General features: G+C 41.7%; 1 protein-coding gene across 1 annotated transcript in view; it reads right to left on the minus strand.

Moving 5' to 3' along the window:
- LOC124607123 (THO complex subunit 1) overlaps positions 1–18,496 on the minus strand; it is a 92,451-nt gene that overhangs the window by 52,157 nt on the left and 21,798 nt on the right. The window contains exon 8 of the mRNA XM_047139329.1: positions 11–140. Within this exon, the coding sequence (XP_046995285.1) occupies positions 11–140 (130 nt within the window). The remainder of the gene's footprint in view (positions 1–10; positions 141–18,496) is intronic.

The following is an 18,496-nucleotide window of genomic DNA, read 5'->3' on the forward strand; positions in this document are numbered from 1 at the left end:
ACATACATACCTTAAGTATATGTTTCACTGCCCTCACAAATGAAGGACCATCTGGTGGTGTTTCTGCCAAGAGATTGTAAACCATGTCTGTGGTTTCTTTGACCCACTCTACTTGATCTGTCTTCAGTTCGTGGCTCTCACTGGAACATAATTATGTAATCAAGTAACTGGTATACAAGGGAATGTTGCCATTACAAACATTACAACAGAGGGAGGGGGTGGGCAGTTACACTAAAACAAGTTAACATACTATACAGAATCCAATTCTGAAATTTTGTACTCACTTGCCAGTCTATTGTCCACAATCTCCTAGACTGAAAAGGTCAGTATACTATACTGGTTCTAGTATTCAAATACAAACTACATGCACTTCTCATAACCAACAGCAGTTTGCAAAATGATGGTAAAAATTGCATTTCAGCATGGTGGAATCATTAATCTTACTTTTAAGGCATTTCTTTTTCAGTGAGAAATGCAGTTTTTCGTAATAGTCTGCCAATACACTCTGGACATGAAGATAATAATAGAGAACAAAACAGGTCATGTGGCTGTTTGTGCTGAATCCATACGCACAACACAGTGTGAGTAGAAGGAAGTAATAATTCTATTGGTTTAATTTTGTACTTACTAATAGATACACTATAATTATACAAAAAATGGGAAAAGTTAATACATTTTTGTATGAACAATGTAAGTAGATTTTAAAATGTTTTGGAAGTTGAGAAGGCAATTCAAGTCCAGTGGCAATGAAGAAGAGAATGAGATACAGCACCATGTTACAGGAGACAATTACAAATCTAATTCGACACTTATGTATTGTCTGGGATCTAAACAAAAGACAGTGAAAGACATAACTGTAATGTCTGCTCTGTACATCCAACCAGTGTCACACACTTCAGGCGCAACACTGGTGAAATATTCATCATCAAGATAAAGCTGACCAATCACCATACACATGTGGTCTCCCATCTGTCCTGAAATTTACGCTTGACTCTTCATAAGGGCATGATCACAACCTGTCAGCCAGAACGAGTGGTCACTTGCAAATCGTCTATAGTATTTGACATGCAACTTGCTACTGGGAATGGTTTTTAAATATAAGAACAGAAGTTAAGTAACAATTTACCTGCACAAATTTTATGAATCCACGCTCCCTTCATCAGTACTTTCAAATTAAATGAATGAGAAGTGATATCCAAACTCACACTGGATGTCAAGGATAAACAAAAACAATGATATGGAATGGATAACTCTTGAAATTAAAGTAATTTGTGCTAGAAAAATGAGTTGCATCTAATTCAGAAAACAAGCAGTGTCAAGAGTTGAAACTTCATTAATATCGGATTTGTAAAATCCTTCAATCTGTGCTGTGATAGTGCCATGCAAAACAACAAAGGATGCAAGTCCCCTCCATGGAAAACACGACCACACCATACCACCACCATATCTGAATTTTACTGTTGGCACTACACATGCAGGCAGATGACATTCACCGGGCATTTGCCATACCCACACCCTGCCATCGGATCGCCGTGATTCGTCACTCCACACAATGTTTTTCCATGGTTCAATTGTCCAATGTTTAGGCTCCTTACACCAAGTGAGGCATCATTTAGTATTTACTGGCATGCTGTGTGGCTTATTAGCACCCAATCGACCATGAAATCCAAGTTTCCTCACCTCCTGCCTGACTGTCATAGTACTTGCAGCGGATCCTGATGCAGTTTGGAATTCCTGTGTGATGGTCTGGATAGATGTTTGCCTACTACACATTACAACCCTCTTCAAGTGTCGGCGGTCACTCTCAGTCAACAGAAGAGGACAGACTGTAAGCTTTTGTGCAGTAAGCATCCCTTCACGTTTCCACTTCATTATCACATCAAAAACAGTGGAATTAGGGATGTTTAGTAGTGTGGAAATCTCGCATACAGACACATGACACAAGTGACACCCAATCACGTGACCACATTAGAAGTCCGTGAGTTCCACGGAGTGCCCCATTCTGCTCTCCCATGATGTCTAATGACTACTCATGTCACTGATATGGAGTACCTGGCAGTAGGTGGCAGCACAATGTGCATAATATGAAAAAGTATGTTTTGGGGGGTGTCCGGATACTTTTGATCACATATGTACAAATCTACATCTGAATACGTACTCCACAAGCTGCTGTATGCTTCATGGCAAAGAGTACCACACAACACTACCAGTTATTTCCTGCCTTCAAAGGAGAAGTAATTGTGGGTGAGGATATAGTTGGTCATGGTGACTAGGAAGGAGGTTGTTGGTTTTGAATCCGCCTGGTGTTGGGAAAGGTAGTGTTCAATAGCGGTAAGGCCATGAGCATTAGGAATGTTAGTGTACAGGGAGGTGGCATCAATAGTGATGAGCAGAACACCGTGTGATAAAGGGACAGGAACTGTGGAGAGTCGGTGGAGGAAATGGTTGGTATCTTTTATATAGGAGGGTAGGTTCCGGTTAATAGGTTGAAGGTGTTGGTGTATGAGAGCAGAGATTCTGTCAGTGGGGGCACAGTAATCGACCAGAATGGGGCATCTTGGGTGGTTAGGTTTATGGACTTTAGGAAGCATGTAGAAGGTAGGAGTGCGGGAGTGGTAGGGGTAGAGAAATGGACTCTGGGGAGAGGTTGTGGGATGGGCCTGAGTAGCAATACCTCCACTTTGACAGCTGCCACCCATTCCATATCAAGAAGTCACTTCTGTGGAGCCTAGCCAACGGTGGTCGTCGCATCTGCAGTGACGAGCAGTCCCTCTCGCTGAAGCCTTCACTGACCATAATTATCCTCCCAACCTTGTACAAAAACAAATCTCCTGTGCCTTATCTTTCCAGTCTCCCACCACCTCCCAAAATCCCACCATATGGCCACAGAGGAGCATCCCCCCTCGTAACTCAGTACCACGCAGAACTGGAGCAACTGAATTACATTCTTCACCACAGTTTTGATTACCTATCGCTGCACCCTGAAATGAGAAATGTCCTGCCCACTATCCTTTCCAGCCCTCCCACAGTGGTATTCCGCCGTCCACCAAACCTACACAATATACTCGTCCTCCTTACACAACCCCTGCACCCAATCCCTTACCTCGTGGCTCATTCCCCTGTAATACATTCTCCCACCACCACCGATTCCAGTCTGGTCACTAACATCACCTATCCATCAAAGGCAGGGCTACCTGTGAAACCAGTCATGTGGTCCACAAGCTAAGCTGCAACCACTGGCTGCATTCTATGTAGGCATGACAACCAACAAGCTTTCTGTCCGCATGAATGGCCACCGACAAACTGTGGCCAAGAAACAAGTGGACCACCCTGTTGCTGAACATGCTGCCAAAAAGGATATCATTTCAATGACTGCTTCACAGCCTGTGCCATATGGATCCTTCCCATCAACACTAGCTTTTCTGAATTGTGCAGGTGGAAACTTTCCCTGCAATACAGCCTACGTTCCTGTAACTCTCCTAGCCTCAACCTTTGTTAGTCGCTGTCCTCACCCATCCAGCCCCTTCTCTGCTCCCATTCCAACACTACACAGGCGTCATTCCACCACCACACCCAATCCTTTTTTTATTTATTTTATTTTTTTTAAATTTATTTCTCTCCTTTTCTGATACTACCCCCGCCCTCCCCTCTGCCTGCCACCCAACCTGCAGCACTTCACTGTCCGCCATCCCCACCATACTATCCCTCCTCCTCCCCGCCCTAGCCTCCTCCTTTCCAACAACCCAGTCACCACTCCCATCACGCACTGGTGCTGCTGCTCGCAGTGTGGTATCAGTTGCCTGAGAGTGCAGTCTTGTGTGTGAGTTATGTTTGCATGAGTGTGTGTGTGCGTATGTGCATCTATTGTCGACAAAGGCCTTTGGCTGAAAGCTTTAAGTGTGAAAACCTTTTTGTTTTGCCTATCTGCGACTCAGCATCTCCACTAGATGGTAAATAAAAATAGCCCTTAGAAATGTTCATTATGTAACCATATGTACAAATTAATTTGCAATTTTAATTTAAAATGACTCATTCCACATCATTACATCGTGCAAAGTGATCCGTGGAACATGTAGCTAACTAACTACCACCTCCTTTACTCACAATTGAGCATTTGTGATCATTCTATTTCACATCCCTACAAAGTGTTACTCCCAGGTGAAAAACATAGTTTTACATTTCCGTACTTTTAAAACAAGTTGCCAATCTTTACACTGTTTTCAAATCTTTTCAAGATCTGACTGAATATTTATGCAGGTTCTTTCAGATAGTACTTCATTATAGACAACTGCATCATCTGCAAAAAGTCTGAGGTTACTATTACTATTGCCAGCAATGTCACTAATACACAATATGAACATAAACATGAACACTTCCAAGGGGCAGACTAAAAGTTACTTGTACATCTGACGATGACTCTCTATTCCAGATAACATGCTGTGTCCTCCCTACCACGAAGTCCTCAATCCAATCACAAATTTCACTTGATACCCCATATGATTGTACTTGTCACAATAAGCATAGGGGAGGTACTGAGTCAAATGCTTTTTGGAAATCAAGAAGTACTGCATCTACTGAAGTGAGAAAAGTGCGAGTTGGGTTTCACATGATAAACGTTTTTGGGATCCATCCAGGTTGGCACTGAGGTCATTCCGTTCAAGATACTTCAGTATATTTGAGCTCAGAATAAATTCTAAGATTCTACAATAAATCAATGTTAAGGACAATGGACGATAGTTTTGTAGATCACTTCTACTACCCTTCTTATAGAAAGGTGTGACATGTACTTTTTTCAAAGAAATGGGCATGATTTTTGTTCAAGGAATCTATGACAGATTACAGTTACAAGAGGGACTAACTCAGCCCCAAATTTAGTATAGAATCTGACAGGGATTCTATTGGGCCCTGGAGCTTTGCTCAGATTCGCAACACTGCTGACACAAATTCTTATTTCATTCATCTTTCCTGTGGTACGAGGATTAAATCTGGGCAATTCTCCTGGGTTTCAATTTGTATAGGAACATTTGAAAACAGAGTTAAGCACATCAGCTTTTGCTTTGCTATCCTCAGTTTTGGCTCCTGTCTCTTTCATTAGGGACTGGGCAGTAACTTAGGTGCCACTAACAGCGTTTTCATCTATGACCAGAATTTCTTTGGGTTTTGTGAAATATCATTTCTGCTATGGTAATCACTGAAGGCATCACACATCGCTCTCTTGACAGCCAATGTGTTTCATTCACATTTCTCTCTCTATATAACCCTACACTTTGTTTAACACCTATTATGCAGTACTCTCTGCTTCTTTAGAAATTTCTTTACAGTGGCTATATACCAAGGAGGTTCCCTTCCATTCTGAACTGTTCTACTGGATACATATCAATCTACAAGCTACAGTTTCTCTCCGTGCTTCTGTGCTATGCTGAAAGTTTCAAGTTCCTTGTTGAATTGTGTCGCAACTGATTTTTTTATCTACTTTACTGAACATATATGTCTTTCTGCTTGTTGTAGACATCCTTTGTACATTGGTAATCATTGTTACGACAACCGCATCATGGTCACTAATACCAGTTTCAATGTGGAAATCCTTAAGGCAGTCAAGTGTATTTGTTGCCGTTAGATCCCGTATGTTTCTGAACTGTCTGTTCTAGATGGTTTTCAGAGAAGGCATTCAGTAATGTTTCACAGGATGTCTTATCACACTCACCACTAACAAAACTGTAATTTTCCCAGTTAATTGTTGGATGACTGAAGTCTCCACCAACAATTACAGTATGACTGGGGAATTTATGTACAAATGAACTGAGGTTTTCTCTAAGCCTTTTGGGTGAATCACTAGCTGTCTGGTGGGTGACAGACGGATCCAATTATCATTCTATGCCCGCCCCTGGTACTGAGTCTTGCCCAAACAATCTTCAATTTCTATGTTGGTGGATTTGAGTTTCTTGTCTACTGCTAAAAATACACCACGTCCATTTCCCACTTGCCTATCCTTTCAATATACACTTAAATTTTCCCCAAAAATCTCACTGCTATAAATTTCACATTTCAATGAGCTTTCTGTACCTAGAAATCATTTGATCTTCACTACTTTTCATTGGTGCTTCGAACTCAGGCATTTTGTTGTGAATGCTTCAGCAGTTTAACATTAGAATTTTAATACTCTCACCTGTGGGAGGCATCTCTTTCGATCTTACATTGATACTTCTGGGTTTCCTTCAGCTATCGTTATCTGAATTGGCTGGAGAGTCGCCAAATCTAAAAAAACTCTTGTGTGCACCCCACACACAGTCAGCTACCTGAGTAGCAGCCTCTGATGGGTAGTGCACACCTGACCCATTTAGGGGGACCCTACAGTTCTTGACCCTATGGCACAAGTACATGAATCACAGCCTACCTTGCCACTGAAACATTCAGTCTCTGGTTCCGTCCTCCCACTCAACACAGAACCTAAGGGCCACGATCAGTTCTGGGGACAATACCGCAAGTTGTCAGCTTTGTTGAAACTCCATGCACAAGGCTGGTCTTCTCAAACTTCGCTGCCAGTCACTGGGATGACCCAAATATGACCTAAGAGCCCGGATGACAGGCATCATTTTTTCCAACGTCTGCCATAACCTGCAGTTGGTTGCACACTGTTCCCTCAATGGCAGCTGGAATAGCCTCTTCAACATGTTGAATGAGGCTCCCAGGCATACATGCTAAGTGCACCTGCTGTCCTTTCCCATCCTTTGCTGCCATTTCCCTGACAGGTATCATCATTTGACATATATTTGAACTGCCGATGATTAATAGAGCCCTACCCTTAGGAATTTTCCTTCTCTTGACACCGGATGAAACATGTTCCCCAAAAACAGGTGAAGCTGATCCCACTGCCTCAGTTTCACTGAAAGACAGCACCTCAAACTTCTTGGTTAGGGGGATCAGTTCAATACCCTGAGTCCTCCCTGGCCCCGACTACCCTGTAAAGGACACAGGACACCTAGATCTAGCATTGACTCGCTACTCGCAGAGTGTACTTTCTGCAGAGGAAGCAGGAACCACAGATGAGGATAGCCTTGAGATAGCTCTGCACAGGTACTACAGGTACATGACTCTCAGGAGCTCTTGCAACCCACTGACTTGCAGCAGCAGCCAATTGTTTGACAGTAGTCAAGGCGATTTTCTGCTCTTTATGAATGTCAACCAACGCATCCTGTGTTTGAGAACAGCCTTCACAGTGGGCTGCATTTTGGTCAGTGCAACGTATTACAAGGCAGTGAACAAGCAACTTTAAAGTAAGTCCACTTATTGTCTTTCAATTTGTAGAGCTAAAAAGTTGCTAATCCTCTATACGAATTCAAGCAAATACACAAAATGAGATTTCTATTATGGCAACACAAAAACCTGTGGTGAAAGTTAGTGGTTTCCTAAAACGTTTTGACATTAATTACAGTTGTTAGTAAACTTGAAAATGAAGTTAATTTACAACAAATGCACATAATATACAAGGCTACTCCTCTTTAAGGGAAAATTATGCATAACACAAAATGTTAGTTAGAACATCTGCTACACCAACTAAATAACAAACACCAATTTACTACAAATTGCTTGCAGATTTCACAAAGGGCAATGGCGGCCTCTGAAAATTCTCTAAAACACATGTTTATTTGTGTTGACATACAATAAGATAGAATGTTTTCTTTAGCAGAACTGTGAACCACAAACGCTGATTTGCAAGGAAATAAGATGTTTATGCAAAACACTCATATCGGTAAATTACGAAAATATAGTTTTGTAACTGTCTGAAAATTCTCAAAAATAACCTATTTCTCACATAATTGTACAATAATATTAGAGAACAAATTGTTCTGAACAAGAGTAGGCCTACCATTGTAAAAATTTTGAAAGAGCACAATTACATTTAAGCCTATAATTGACGATGACTCGTGAATGTTCAAAATTTCACAATATATCACAATACAAACAGGTATTGGTACAATCAATTAAAGTTTATTCAGAAGTGATGCAAACAGTAAAGTATGCAATCTCATGCAAAGGAAAATTCTGAAGTCGACTTTCTTATATAAATAAACACACTTATTACACAGATTTTTCACTTAGCTGTTCCTGTGCACACTTCTACACTGATGTGTTGAAGAAGAACACTGCAGTGAGAGTTTACCTCAGTCAAAATCACTAAAATGTACAGCACCAACAAAGTGTCTTCTGTCTCTTGCAACTATGTCATGTACGCCAGTATGGGTTTAGGTTGGCACTAGGTGCCTTGGTTGGTCGTGCTTCTCGGCCATGAGGCGACATCTCGTGGGGTCATGGGACATCAGGAGGAGAGAGAGTCCTCGTGGTGGCAACAGAAGGAAGTGAATGGCGGATGCAGTGGAGTGCTGGAGTCTTGTGGAGGAGCAAATGACATAATGGAATGTTGGACATGAGTATAGCTCGCCAGCTGGACGTAAAGATTGCTTCTGTATGATGCAGTGTCCCTGCTGCAATCTGTTCAGCCAACGTTATCACCCGGCCTGTTCTCTGTTCATTCATCTGCAGTGAGCCGCTTATTAGTAGTGAGGTATGGGTTGTTACCTCTCTGCGTAATCCCGTTCCTGAATGTTTGGAGAATGTTAATTTAATGTAACTGGAAGGTATTTGTTCCTTACGTATTGTTTTGGTTCAGTTTAAAGTCAAAATATGATAACTAAAGTTTCCAGATACCATTTCTGGTCTGTTATGATAAATCCCTGTACTGGTCAGGACAAAGCATAGTGGTTAATAATTTTATTAATGTGTTATGTTTGTTCTAAGGTGTGTGGCCTGATATTATTACCTTGTAAATTTTTGGGGGTAATTACTGATAAAATGGCCAATGGAGCTCCAATCAATATTTTGCAGAAATTGAAGTAAGTGTTATTAAGATTACTAAGGGAATCCCAACTTCTGATTTCATGTATGAGAAGGGTCTTATATTTCTTTGGTGGCTTGTGTACATGGTAGCTTACTTTTGAAATAAAATTTATTTTGACATATGTCATTGAACTCAGGTGAATGTTCCATTCGCATTCCTATCCGATGTTTCCATTAATGTGCTTCATTAGTGGGAGCAGAGCAAGTTCGATCGAGTACAGTGATATGTTGTAGGTAACTTGCTCATGTGTGTTGTACAGTGATTTGTTTCAGTTAAGTTGCTTACATAGGTTGCATTTTTTCAGAATGCCTGCTGAAGTCAGGGAAGTGGCTTATTTGAGATGGAGCGAACTGATCTATGAGTTACGTAGGCGTAAGCCCAAGCCAAAAGGTACCATGTGGGAATTAACTGAATAGGTTCACCAAAACAGCCATTTACCAGTACATCAGATTACCAACCCCACAAAGGTAAGTCTGGCCACTGCCGCTATTGTTGGCACTTTCGAGGAAATGTTGGAGTTCATGCAGGGTGTCATTGTTTGCACTCAAGAGTCAAGTGAGTAGGTTGCAACCATGGTTTAACGATTACTTAGACGGTATGAATGACCTGGTAGGTGTGGACAAGGCACAGGGGCAATTTTTAATAACCTGCAGTAAGAGTATTCAGGAATAGTTGGAGGACCAGACTACGAATTATGGGGAAAGGACACGTGAATGTAGTCAAGCTGCTGCTGATGCAGGGGCAGGACAACTGTCCTTGACATGTTTTCAAAATTGCAAATCTCGTTGCAAGACAATTGGAATTTGTCACTAGATTCGGTTGATAGTATAATTGAGTTCTTTAATTTTTCTGTAGAATTTCAGAGGCAAGCAGTGGATATGCAATTTGATGATTTGGATGTCTCGAAGTTCTTGGGCAGGGCACTACTGCTATGGGAAGGGCGCATGCTGAACTAGTGAGATCATTAGAAGTAACATGCACTTGGAAACAACTAAGAGAAAGGATTTGTAGGTTAGTTCCTCCGAGGGCCCAATAAGAGCTGAGTAACCAATAATAATGGTATGAGTAAGGTATGTTCAAGCCACTAGTAGAGTATGTAGAGCGAGTAAAGAAAAGTGTGACAGCCCTAGAGTTAGTGTGTACTGAGGAGCAGACGGTCCGACAGATTTTGGTTGGTTTGAATGTAGAGACTAGACAGAGGGCAATATTTTGTGGGACTCCTGTCACTTATGAACAGTTAGAAGTAACGATCAGGCACGTGCAGACCGCGGAGCTCATGGACACCCAATGGAGAGCATGGACCTGAGACAGGACTTGTGAGGACCGTCGGTGAAGAAGGCTCCCGAAGTAGGCAGTCCAGGTGATGGGCAATTACACCAGCAAGGAGGAAGGTGAGTCTCCGAAATAATGTGTTGGCAGACGGGGACATGTGAGAAGGGAGTGTATGGGCATGGACAATAGGGAACATAAATTACGACAACTATTGCAAGGTGAAGGGAAGTTAATTAGTTCTGTCAGAAAAGGAAGGTCACTGCAGTGAATAATGGTCTGGTTTGCACATTACTTGATTTGGGATGTTTGATACTGGACATTAATGAGAAGTGGTTCTGAGAACATGAGGCAGTGTGTAGATGGGGAAGTTTAGGAATTAAAATGGTTCAAATGGCTCTGAGCGCTATGGGACTTAACATCTGTGGTCATCAGTCCCCTAGAACTTAGAACTACTTAAACCTAACTAACCTAAGGACATCACACACATCCATGCCCGAGGCAGGATTCGAACCTGCGACCGTAGCAGTCGCGCGGTTCCGGACTGCGCGCCTAGAACCGCTAGACCACCGCGGCCGGCGTTTAGGAATTAATTCTGAAGGCTATTTGGTGGTGGACAGATTAAGTTCGGGCATGAAAGGGGTTTTGCGTGTTAAGGTCATGGTGAGAGATTATTTGTGGAAGATAAATATAAGAGTGATTGAGAACTTGGCAACAGAATGCATATTGAGAGACGATTTTATTGATAAGACAGGCCTTATCCCTGGCTGGGCAAGGAAGCAGTTTTAATCCTCAACTTCTGCTTGGGTATTGTCAGCATGAGAAAAGGGGATTAATCACTATGAGTGGTGACACTCAGACTCTGGAAGTGGAAGGAGAAGCCCAAACTTCATTGGCCGGCCTACTGCATCACCTTGATAGTTTTCTTCGAGATGGCAATCAAGGCAGTATGTAAGGAATTCCCTGACGTGTTGACTGAAGAGACCTGATAAACTGAATATCACATTAAGCTGAGTGATCAGGTTCCAGTTAAGAAAGTGCCATATTGGTTTTTGCCCCAAAAAATGAAACAGTTAGAAGGAACATGTTGACAGGATTTTAGACAAGAGGATGATACGGGCATCTAAGTCACCATATGCTGCCCTGATTAGTTTTGGTACCATAATGCCAACAGTGAGTTTCACCCGATTATGGACTACCGTGATCTTAACAAGGGCGATGGGATCACTCACTGACCTGGTTGTCGATGGTGTTTAGCACCACCTGCCTTGAGAGCCATTAGTCTACACCTGCCAGCTTGCTTCTGGAATATCAGTTGGCCACTCCACTGTGCAATTTATCATCCATTGAGGGCTTTTTACCTGAAGGGAAGGATGTACAGCAGGTAGTTGCACAGTGGACGCATGCCACGAGGTGTATCCAGGAGGTGCATAGAAAGCCAGCCATGCGGTGCAGTAAGTGGCAGCGGCCCAACTCTTATAAGGTCGGGGACACAGTCTGGGTCCATAATTTTCAAGGGGTGAGTAAGGCCTCAGACAAGATTGCCAATAAATTGCTACCCCGATTTAATGGGCCTTTTGAGACCCGGGAGTTCCTGATACCAGTTACCATCCGTCTAAAGAAACATGAAATAGGTAAAGAGGTTCGGGTATGTTTGTCACAGATAAAGCCAGGTCCTGAGGGCTAAAAGATGACTTCCTTCCCTTCATTGGGCTCGGCGGGTCGCCGAAAGAGAGGGGGGGGGGGCGGGGGGGAAGAGTATGTGCTGTGTACGGCACTATGGGTTTAGGTTGTCACTAGCCGCCTAGGTTGGTCTTGCTTCCTCTCGGCAGTGAGGCGACCTCTCGTGGGTTCATGGGACATTAGGAAGAGAGAGTCCCGCTGGTGGCGCAAGGAGGAAGTGAGCGGTGGATGCAAAGGGGTGCTGGACTAGTGTTGTAGACGAGCAAGTGGTGTACCGGAATGATGGACTTGAGTATAAGTCACCGCCTTGAAGTGAGGATTTCTTCTGAATGACGCAGTGTCACTGAACACTGTGTCCAGTCAATGTTACCACCTGCCCTACTTTATGTTCATTCGACTGCAGTGTGCCACTTATGGATGACAGATTTGTTTCCTGTGGGACTCGAATTATGTACCCAAAGGCAAACTGGTTTTCAGGGTGCTTATTAACGAACAAGAATAAAGTTGTTGTATGAGGAGGTCATGTGTGGATATTGATACTAACTACTATTCACAAACTGGCTTTCTGCACTATCACTGTTTATAGAAGTACATGTGTTTATGTGTTGTGTGTTGCTGGTGTCTACTAGTGCCCTGTTGCAAGTGCAATTTGAGATGTTGTTGTTGTCTTTTTTTTTTTTTTTTTTTTTTAATATGGCTGGTACGATCCATATTCGAGGTTTGGGTGAAAGGGGAGTGCCGCCAGGGATCCAAACCTACATACTAGCATATATCGAGGTATGGGTTGTTAGCTCTTTGTGTAATCCTGTTCCTGAATGTTTGGAGTATGTTAATTTAATGTCCCTGGAAGGTATTTGTTTCTTACGTATAGTGTTGGTTTAATTTAAAGTCAAAATATTTCCAGGTATCAAGTCTTGTTGGTTATGATAAATCCCTAAACCGGAGAGGATGAAGCATAGTGGTTAATAATTTTATTTATATGTTGTGTTTGTTCTAAGGCATGTGGCCTGCTATTCTTAATCTGTATATTTTCTGGGAGTAATTACTGATAAAACGACCAATGGAGCTCCAATCAATATTTTGTGCAACTGAAGTACATGTTACTAAGATTATTATGGGAACCCCTCCTCTTGATTTCATATATGAGAAGCGTCATATGTTGTCTTTCATGTATTGTGTACATAGTAGCTTACTTATGTAACAAAATTTATTTTGACATATGTCACTGAACTCAATCAAATGCTCCATTCGCTCCTGTCCAATGTTTCCATTAATGCACTTCACAACTAACAATGCTCAACAATATCTGTCGAAACTTCAGAAACTATAGTGACCTGAAGTGACAATATTCCATAGTTTCCCACAGCAAATTCTGCATTTCTTCAACCAAAATTGGCTGTGGAAGAAATGTGTTGCATTACTTATTGAACATCCCTCTTGTATAGAGAGTAAGGGCAGTCCCATCACACTCCCTCACACATTCCTGATGATACCGCTGTCTCTGATGAACACTTTATGTTGAGGACAACATACTGAGTTCTATTACTTAAGAAGCCTTTGAGCCACTCATATGTCTGGGAACCACACACAAGCGATACTTTCTTAATCTTCGCTGATTTGTGGACAGAAGCTTTTCTCTTTTTTGTTATATTCAGACCCAGAATGTTCAAGTATTCTGCAGCAAGTATTCTGCAGCAAACTGATGTCAGTGACATTGGTCTGTAATTATGTGGGTTCATCATTTTATCTTTCTTATATACAAGAGTCTCTACACTTTTTCCAGTCACTTGGGACTTTGCGCTGGGCAAGAAATTCGTGGTAAATGCAAGCTCAGTAAGGGGTAAATGCCTCACAGTACTTGCTGTAAAACCAAACTGGGACTCCATCTGCATGTGATGACTTACTTTCAACTCTTTCAGTTGCTTCTCTACACCAGGGAAACCTATTATTATGTCCTCCATGCAACAGTCAAACAACTGTATGTTTGCATGATCCTGCTGGATGAATGATTTCTTAAATGTGAAATCTGAAACTTCAGCGTTCCTTTTGCTGTCTTCTATTACCACCCCAAACAGGTCAACAAGTGACTGGATGGAAGACTTTGACATCTCAATGAGTTTACATATGACCAGAACTTTCTTAGGTTCTTGGCAATATCTTTCACTAAGATATAACAGCTGATCATCTAATGGATGCATGAATTTCTACTAAATGTTGGCTGTCAACATTTTTTATTTATTTATTTATTTTTTTTTAATGAGAGTGCAACAATCTCTGTTTCCTCAGCATTTTCTGAATTTAATTATTAAACCATGGTGAGTCTTTTCCATTCTCAATCCACTTACATGGCACATGTGTCTCCAGGGCACAATTTACAATTTTTTAACTTGGGCCATAATTCCTCTGCATCAATTATAATGGAACTAAATGATGTCCATTCATTGTCTAAGTAGGACGCTAACAACTGCTTATCAGAATTTTCTACCAACAATACTCTCCTAGCCTTCTTTATGTATTTATTAACTTCAATACCCATTCCTGTGTCTATACTGACACAGTTGATAAGGTCAGGCCTGTTTATAACTACACATTCTAAAATATGAGGGTGGTTTGAAAAGTTCTCAGAATGGAATAGAAAAAAGTACTTACATCACTGAAACTTTTTCTCTAAAGTTTTCAGTTATATCTAAAGTTTTCAGTTATATCAGGAGATGAGTCTGGTGAGTGATACAAAGATCTCATTACCATTTTATGCCCACCCCTTATACAGAGTCTTGCTGAAACAATCTCACATGCAGCTTCAGTTTCAGTTTTGATGGGTCTGAGGTTTTTTGTCTACTGCAATTGCACCACCTTAATTCCCCATTAGCTTATCCTTTCAATAAACACTTAAATTTTACCCAAAACTCTCACTGCTGTTAATTTCAGGATTCAACCAACTTTCTGTTTTTAGTATCACATGAACTTCACTCTTCGGGAGCACTTCAGACTCTGATATTTTGTCGCAAATGCTTCGGCAGTTCACTTACAGGATTTTAATATTCTTGCCTTGGGGGGGGGGGGGGGGGGGGCATTATTTTGGATCTTACATTTATACTTTAGGGTCTCCCATTGCTGCCATTATCTGGAATGGATGGAGAGTCACCAAATGTAAAAAAAAAATTTAAAAAAACCTTGAGTGCGCCCCACACACAGTCACGTGCCTGGGTAGCAGCCATGGATGTGTAGTGCATTCCTGACTCAATTAGGGGACCCTACAGTTCTGAACACTATGGCGCAAGTCCAGGAAGTCACAGTCTAGCTTGTCACAGAAACTTCGAAGTCTCTGGTACAGTCCTTCCATTTGACTCAGCACCACAGGGCCACGAGCACTTCTGAGGACAATGCTACAAGTTTTCGGCTTCACTGAAACTCCATATACAAGGCTGGTCTTTTCAAACTACTCTGTCAGTCACTGGAATGACCCAAGTATGACCTTAGAGCCCAGACAACAGGCATCATTTGTTCCAACATGCACTACAATCCGCAGTTGGTTGCACCTTATTCCCTCAGTGGCTGCTGGAATAGCCTCTTCAACATGTTGAATGAGGTCCCAAGCTTACACACAGAGTGCATGTGGTGTCCTTTCCTGTCACTTGCTGCCTTTTCCATGAGGGGTACCATCATTTACCATGAATTTAAACTGCTGACAATTAATAGACTCTTACCCTTAGACATTTGCTTCTTCTTGAAACAGGACAAAACAGGTTTCCCCAAAGCAGGTGAAGTGAGTACCACTGGCTCAGTTTCATCAATAGACAGCACCTCGAACTTGTTGATTAGGGGAATTGGAATAACACCCTGAGTCCTACCCTTTACTGGAAGCCTACATCTACCATTGACACACCACTTGCAGTCAAGTGGATGAGTAATGACAGATCCCATACTTATACGTAAGTTCCCTTATCACACTGTAGTCATTGGTGGAGACTTTAAACATCCAACAATCAATTGGGAAAATAACAATTTTGCTAGTGGGGGGAGGGGGGAGGGGGGGCGGGGAGGGGGCATGATAAGACATCCCTAATGAATTCTAAAATGGAATGTACCACACATCTGGCTCCAACTACCATCCTGCGTTCCAAGCCTGTTAATTCTTGTTTTGTGGCCACAATCACGTCGGAAACCTATTCACATGAATCACCCAAGTACAAATGAACTGCCTTTTTGTACCTTGTGTACGCAACACTACTCTCATCTGTGTATGTACATATCACTGTCACATGACTTTTGTCATCTCATAGTATATGAGACAAGAAATATACCCCCAGACTTCAGAAAGAATGCAATAATTCCAATTCCAGAGAAGGCAGGTGCTGACAGATGTGAATACCACAGAACCATCACCTTAATAAGCCATGTCTGCAAAACATTGACATGAAATATTTGCAGAAGAATGGAAAAACTGATAGAAGTCAACCTCTGGGGAGACCCATTTGTATTCCACAAAAATGTAGGAACACACAAGGCAATACAAATCCTACATCTTATCTTAGACAATCAACTAAAGAAAAGCAAACCCACATTTATTACTTCATAGATTTGAAAAAAGCATTTGAAAATGTAGACTGGAATACTCACTTTGAAATTCTAAATAGCAGTGATAAAATACAAGGAGCAAAATGCTATTTACAATTTGCACAGAAACCAGATTACAACTGTAAGAGTTGAAGGACATGAGAGGGAAGTCATAAATGAGGAGGGGGTATTACAGGGTTGTAGCCTATCATTGATGTTATTCAATCTATACACTAAGCAAGCTGTGGAGGAAACCAAGGTGATATTTGGAAAGGGAATTAAAGCTCACAAAAAAGGAGATATAATTTTCACGGTTTGCTGATGACAATGTAACTCTGTTGGAGATGGCCAAGAACTTGGAAGAACAGTTGAATGGAATGGATAATTGTACGATATACTTATCAAAAATGCCTTCTGAAGCCCGCTAAGGAGCTATTTGGTTCAAATGAGGCGCAAACTGAATGCTTCAAGAGGACAATGATCCGAAACATCACAGTCGTTTTCTGTACAGTTTGGAAACAAAACAATGAGGTGTCCACGATGAATTGGCCTGCAATGTCTCTGGATGCAAATACAATCGAAAATATTTGGTTGTGTATTAAAATGAAGCTTAAAGGAAAGCCAATATGTATACTTTAAAGCAGCTGTCATGTCAGATCAGGACGATACGGAGATTGTTACCAAGAGAGTACACAGAAAATCTCATGAAAAGCATGCCAAAAAGGTACCAAGCTATAATCAATAATGGCGGCAATAACTATTAAGTAGTTGTGCAATTAGTAATATGTATTTTCATGTAAACGTATAATCATAATAGTGTCTTTCAATTATAACAGTGTCGTTTATTTCATACAGATAACAGCGTACAATTTCTTTTGGAACTGACTGTATGTATGTGAAATGTGAGTAATAATCAGTTCAGGCAAGAAGAGAATAGAAGCTTTTGAAATATGCTACAGAATAATGCTGAACGTTAGATGAACAGATCGAATAACAAGTGAGGAGGTACTGAACTGATTTGGAGAAAAAGAAATTCATGGCACAACGTGACTGAGATAAGTGATTAGTTTATAGGACACATCCTCAGGCATCAAGGAATTGTCAGTTTGGTAATGGAAGGATATGTGGGGTGGGTAAAAACAGTAGAGGGAGATCAAGGCTTGAATACAGTAAGCAGGTTCAGAGGGATGAAATCTTGGTAGTTACGCAGAGATAGAGAGATAAACTGAAGTCAACCCCCTGCCTTCCCTACAACAACCTTACGTGCTCTATCCATATGATTCTATCCATGTCATCTTGTAATCTCCTACAGTCACCCAACAATGACACTTTTCCATACACTAAACTGACATCATCAAACAGTCGAAAATTGCTGCTCACCCTATCCATCAGACAGTTAAGTACACAGAGAATAAGAATGATTCTGTCGTACTACCCTGGAGCTCTCCTGACAAAATCCTCCTCTCTGATGAACACTTGCCATCCTGCACAACACACTGGGCTCCATTACTGAAAAAAATCTTTACGCCACACTCGTTTCTATGAAACTATTCTGTATGCTTGGACCTCTGTTAACAGAGCTGTGGACAGCTGGTTGGTTGTCGTACTGACATAAAAAGTTGTGCTGTGATTACAGCAGAGTTGATATACGACATGGCTGCTTTCAGAGTTGGTTCTGCAAGAATGAATGACCACGGTCAAACTGTGGCAAAGAACAAAGTAGATCAACTGGTGGCACAACATGCAGCTGAGCACTACATGCTCAATTTCAATGGCTGCTCCACAACCTGGGCCACCTGACCCCTCCCCTCCACTACCTGTTTCTCTGAGCTGCACAGATGGAAGTGACCCTTGCAACACAGCCTTTGCTCCCATAATTGTCATCGCTTCAATCTCTCGTAACCCACTGCCCCCATACCCTCCAGCCAATAGTTTCCCCTACCTCTGTCCTATCGCGCCCTCCCAGTTCGCATATCCAAGTCACTTACAATGAGTACCACTCCCCATGAGCCTCTACAAACATGCACCACATGCCTAGTCCATACACCGAGCCACTAGCTACCCATCCCCAACCCCTCATCCTGCCTCCTG

This window comes from Schistocerca americana, chromosome 3 (genome assembly GCF_021461395.2).
Source record: "Schistocerca americana isolate TAMUIC-IGC-003095 chromosome 3, iqSchAmer2.1, whole genome shotgun sequence".
Taxonomy (NCBI): Eukaryota; Metazoa; Arthropoda; class Insecta; order Orthoptera; family Acrididae; genus Schistocerca; species Schistocerca americana.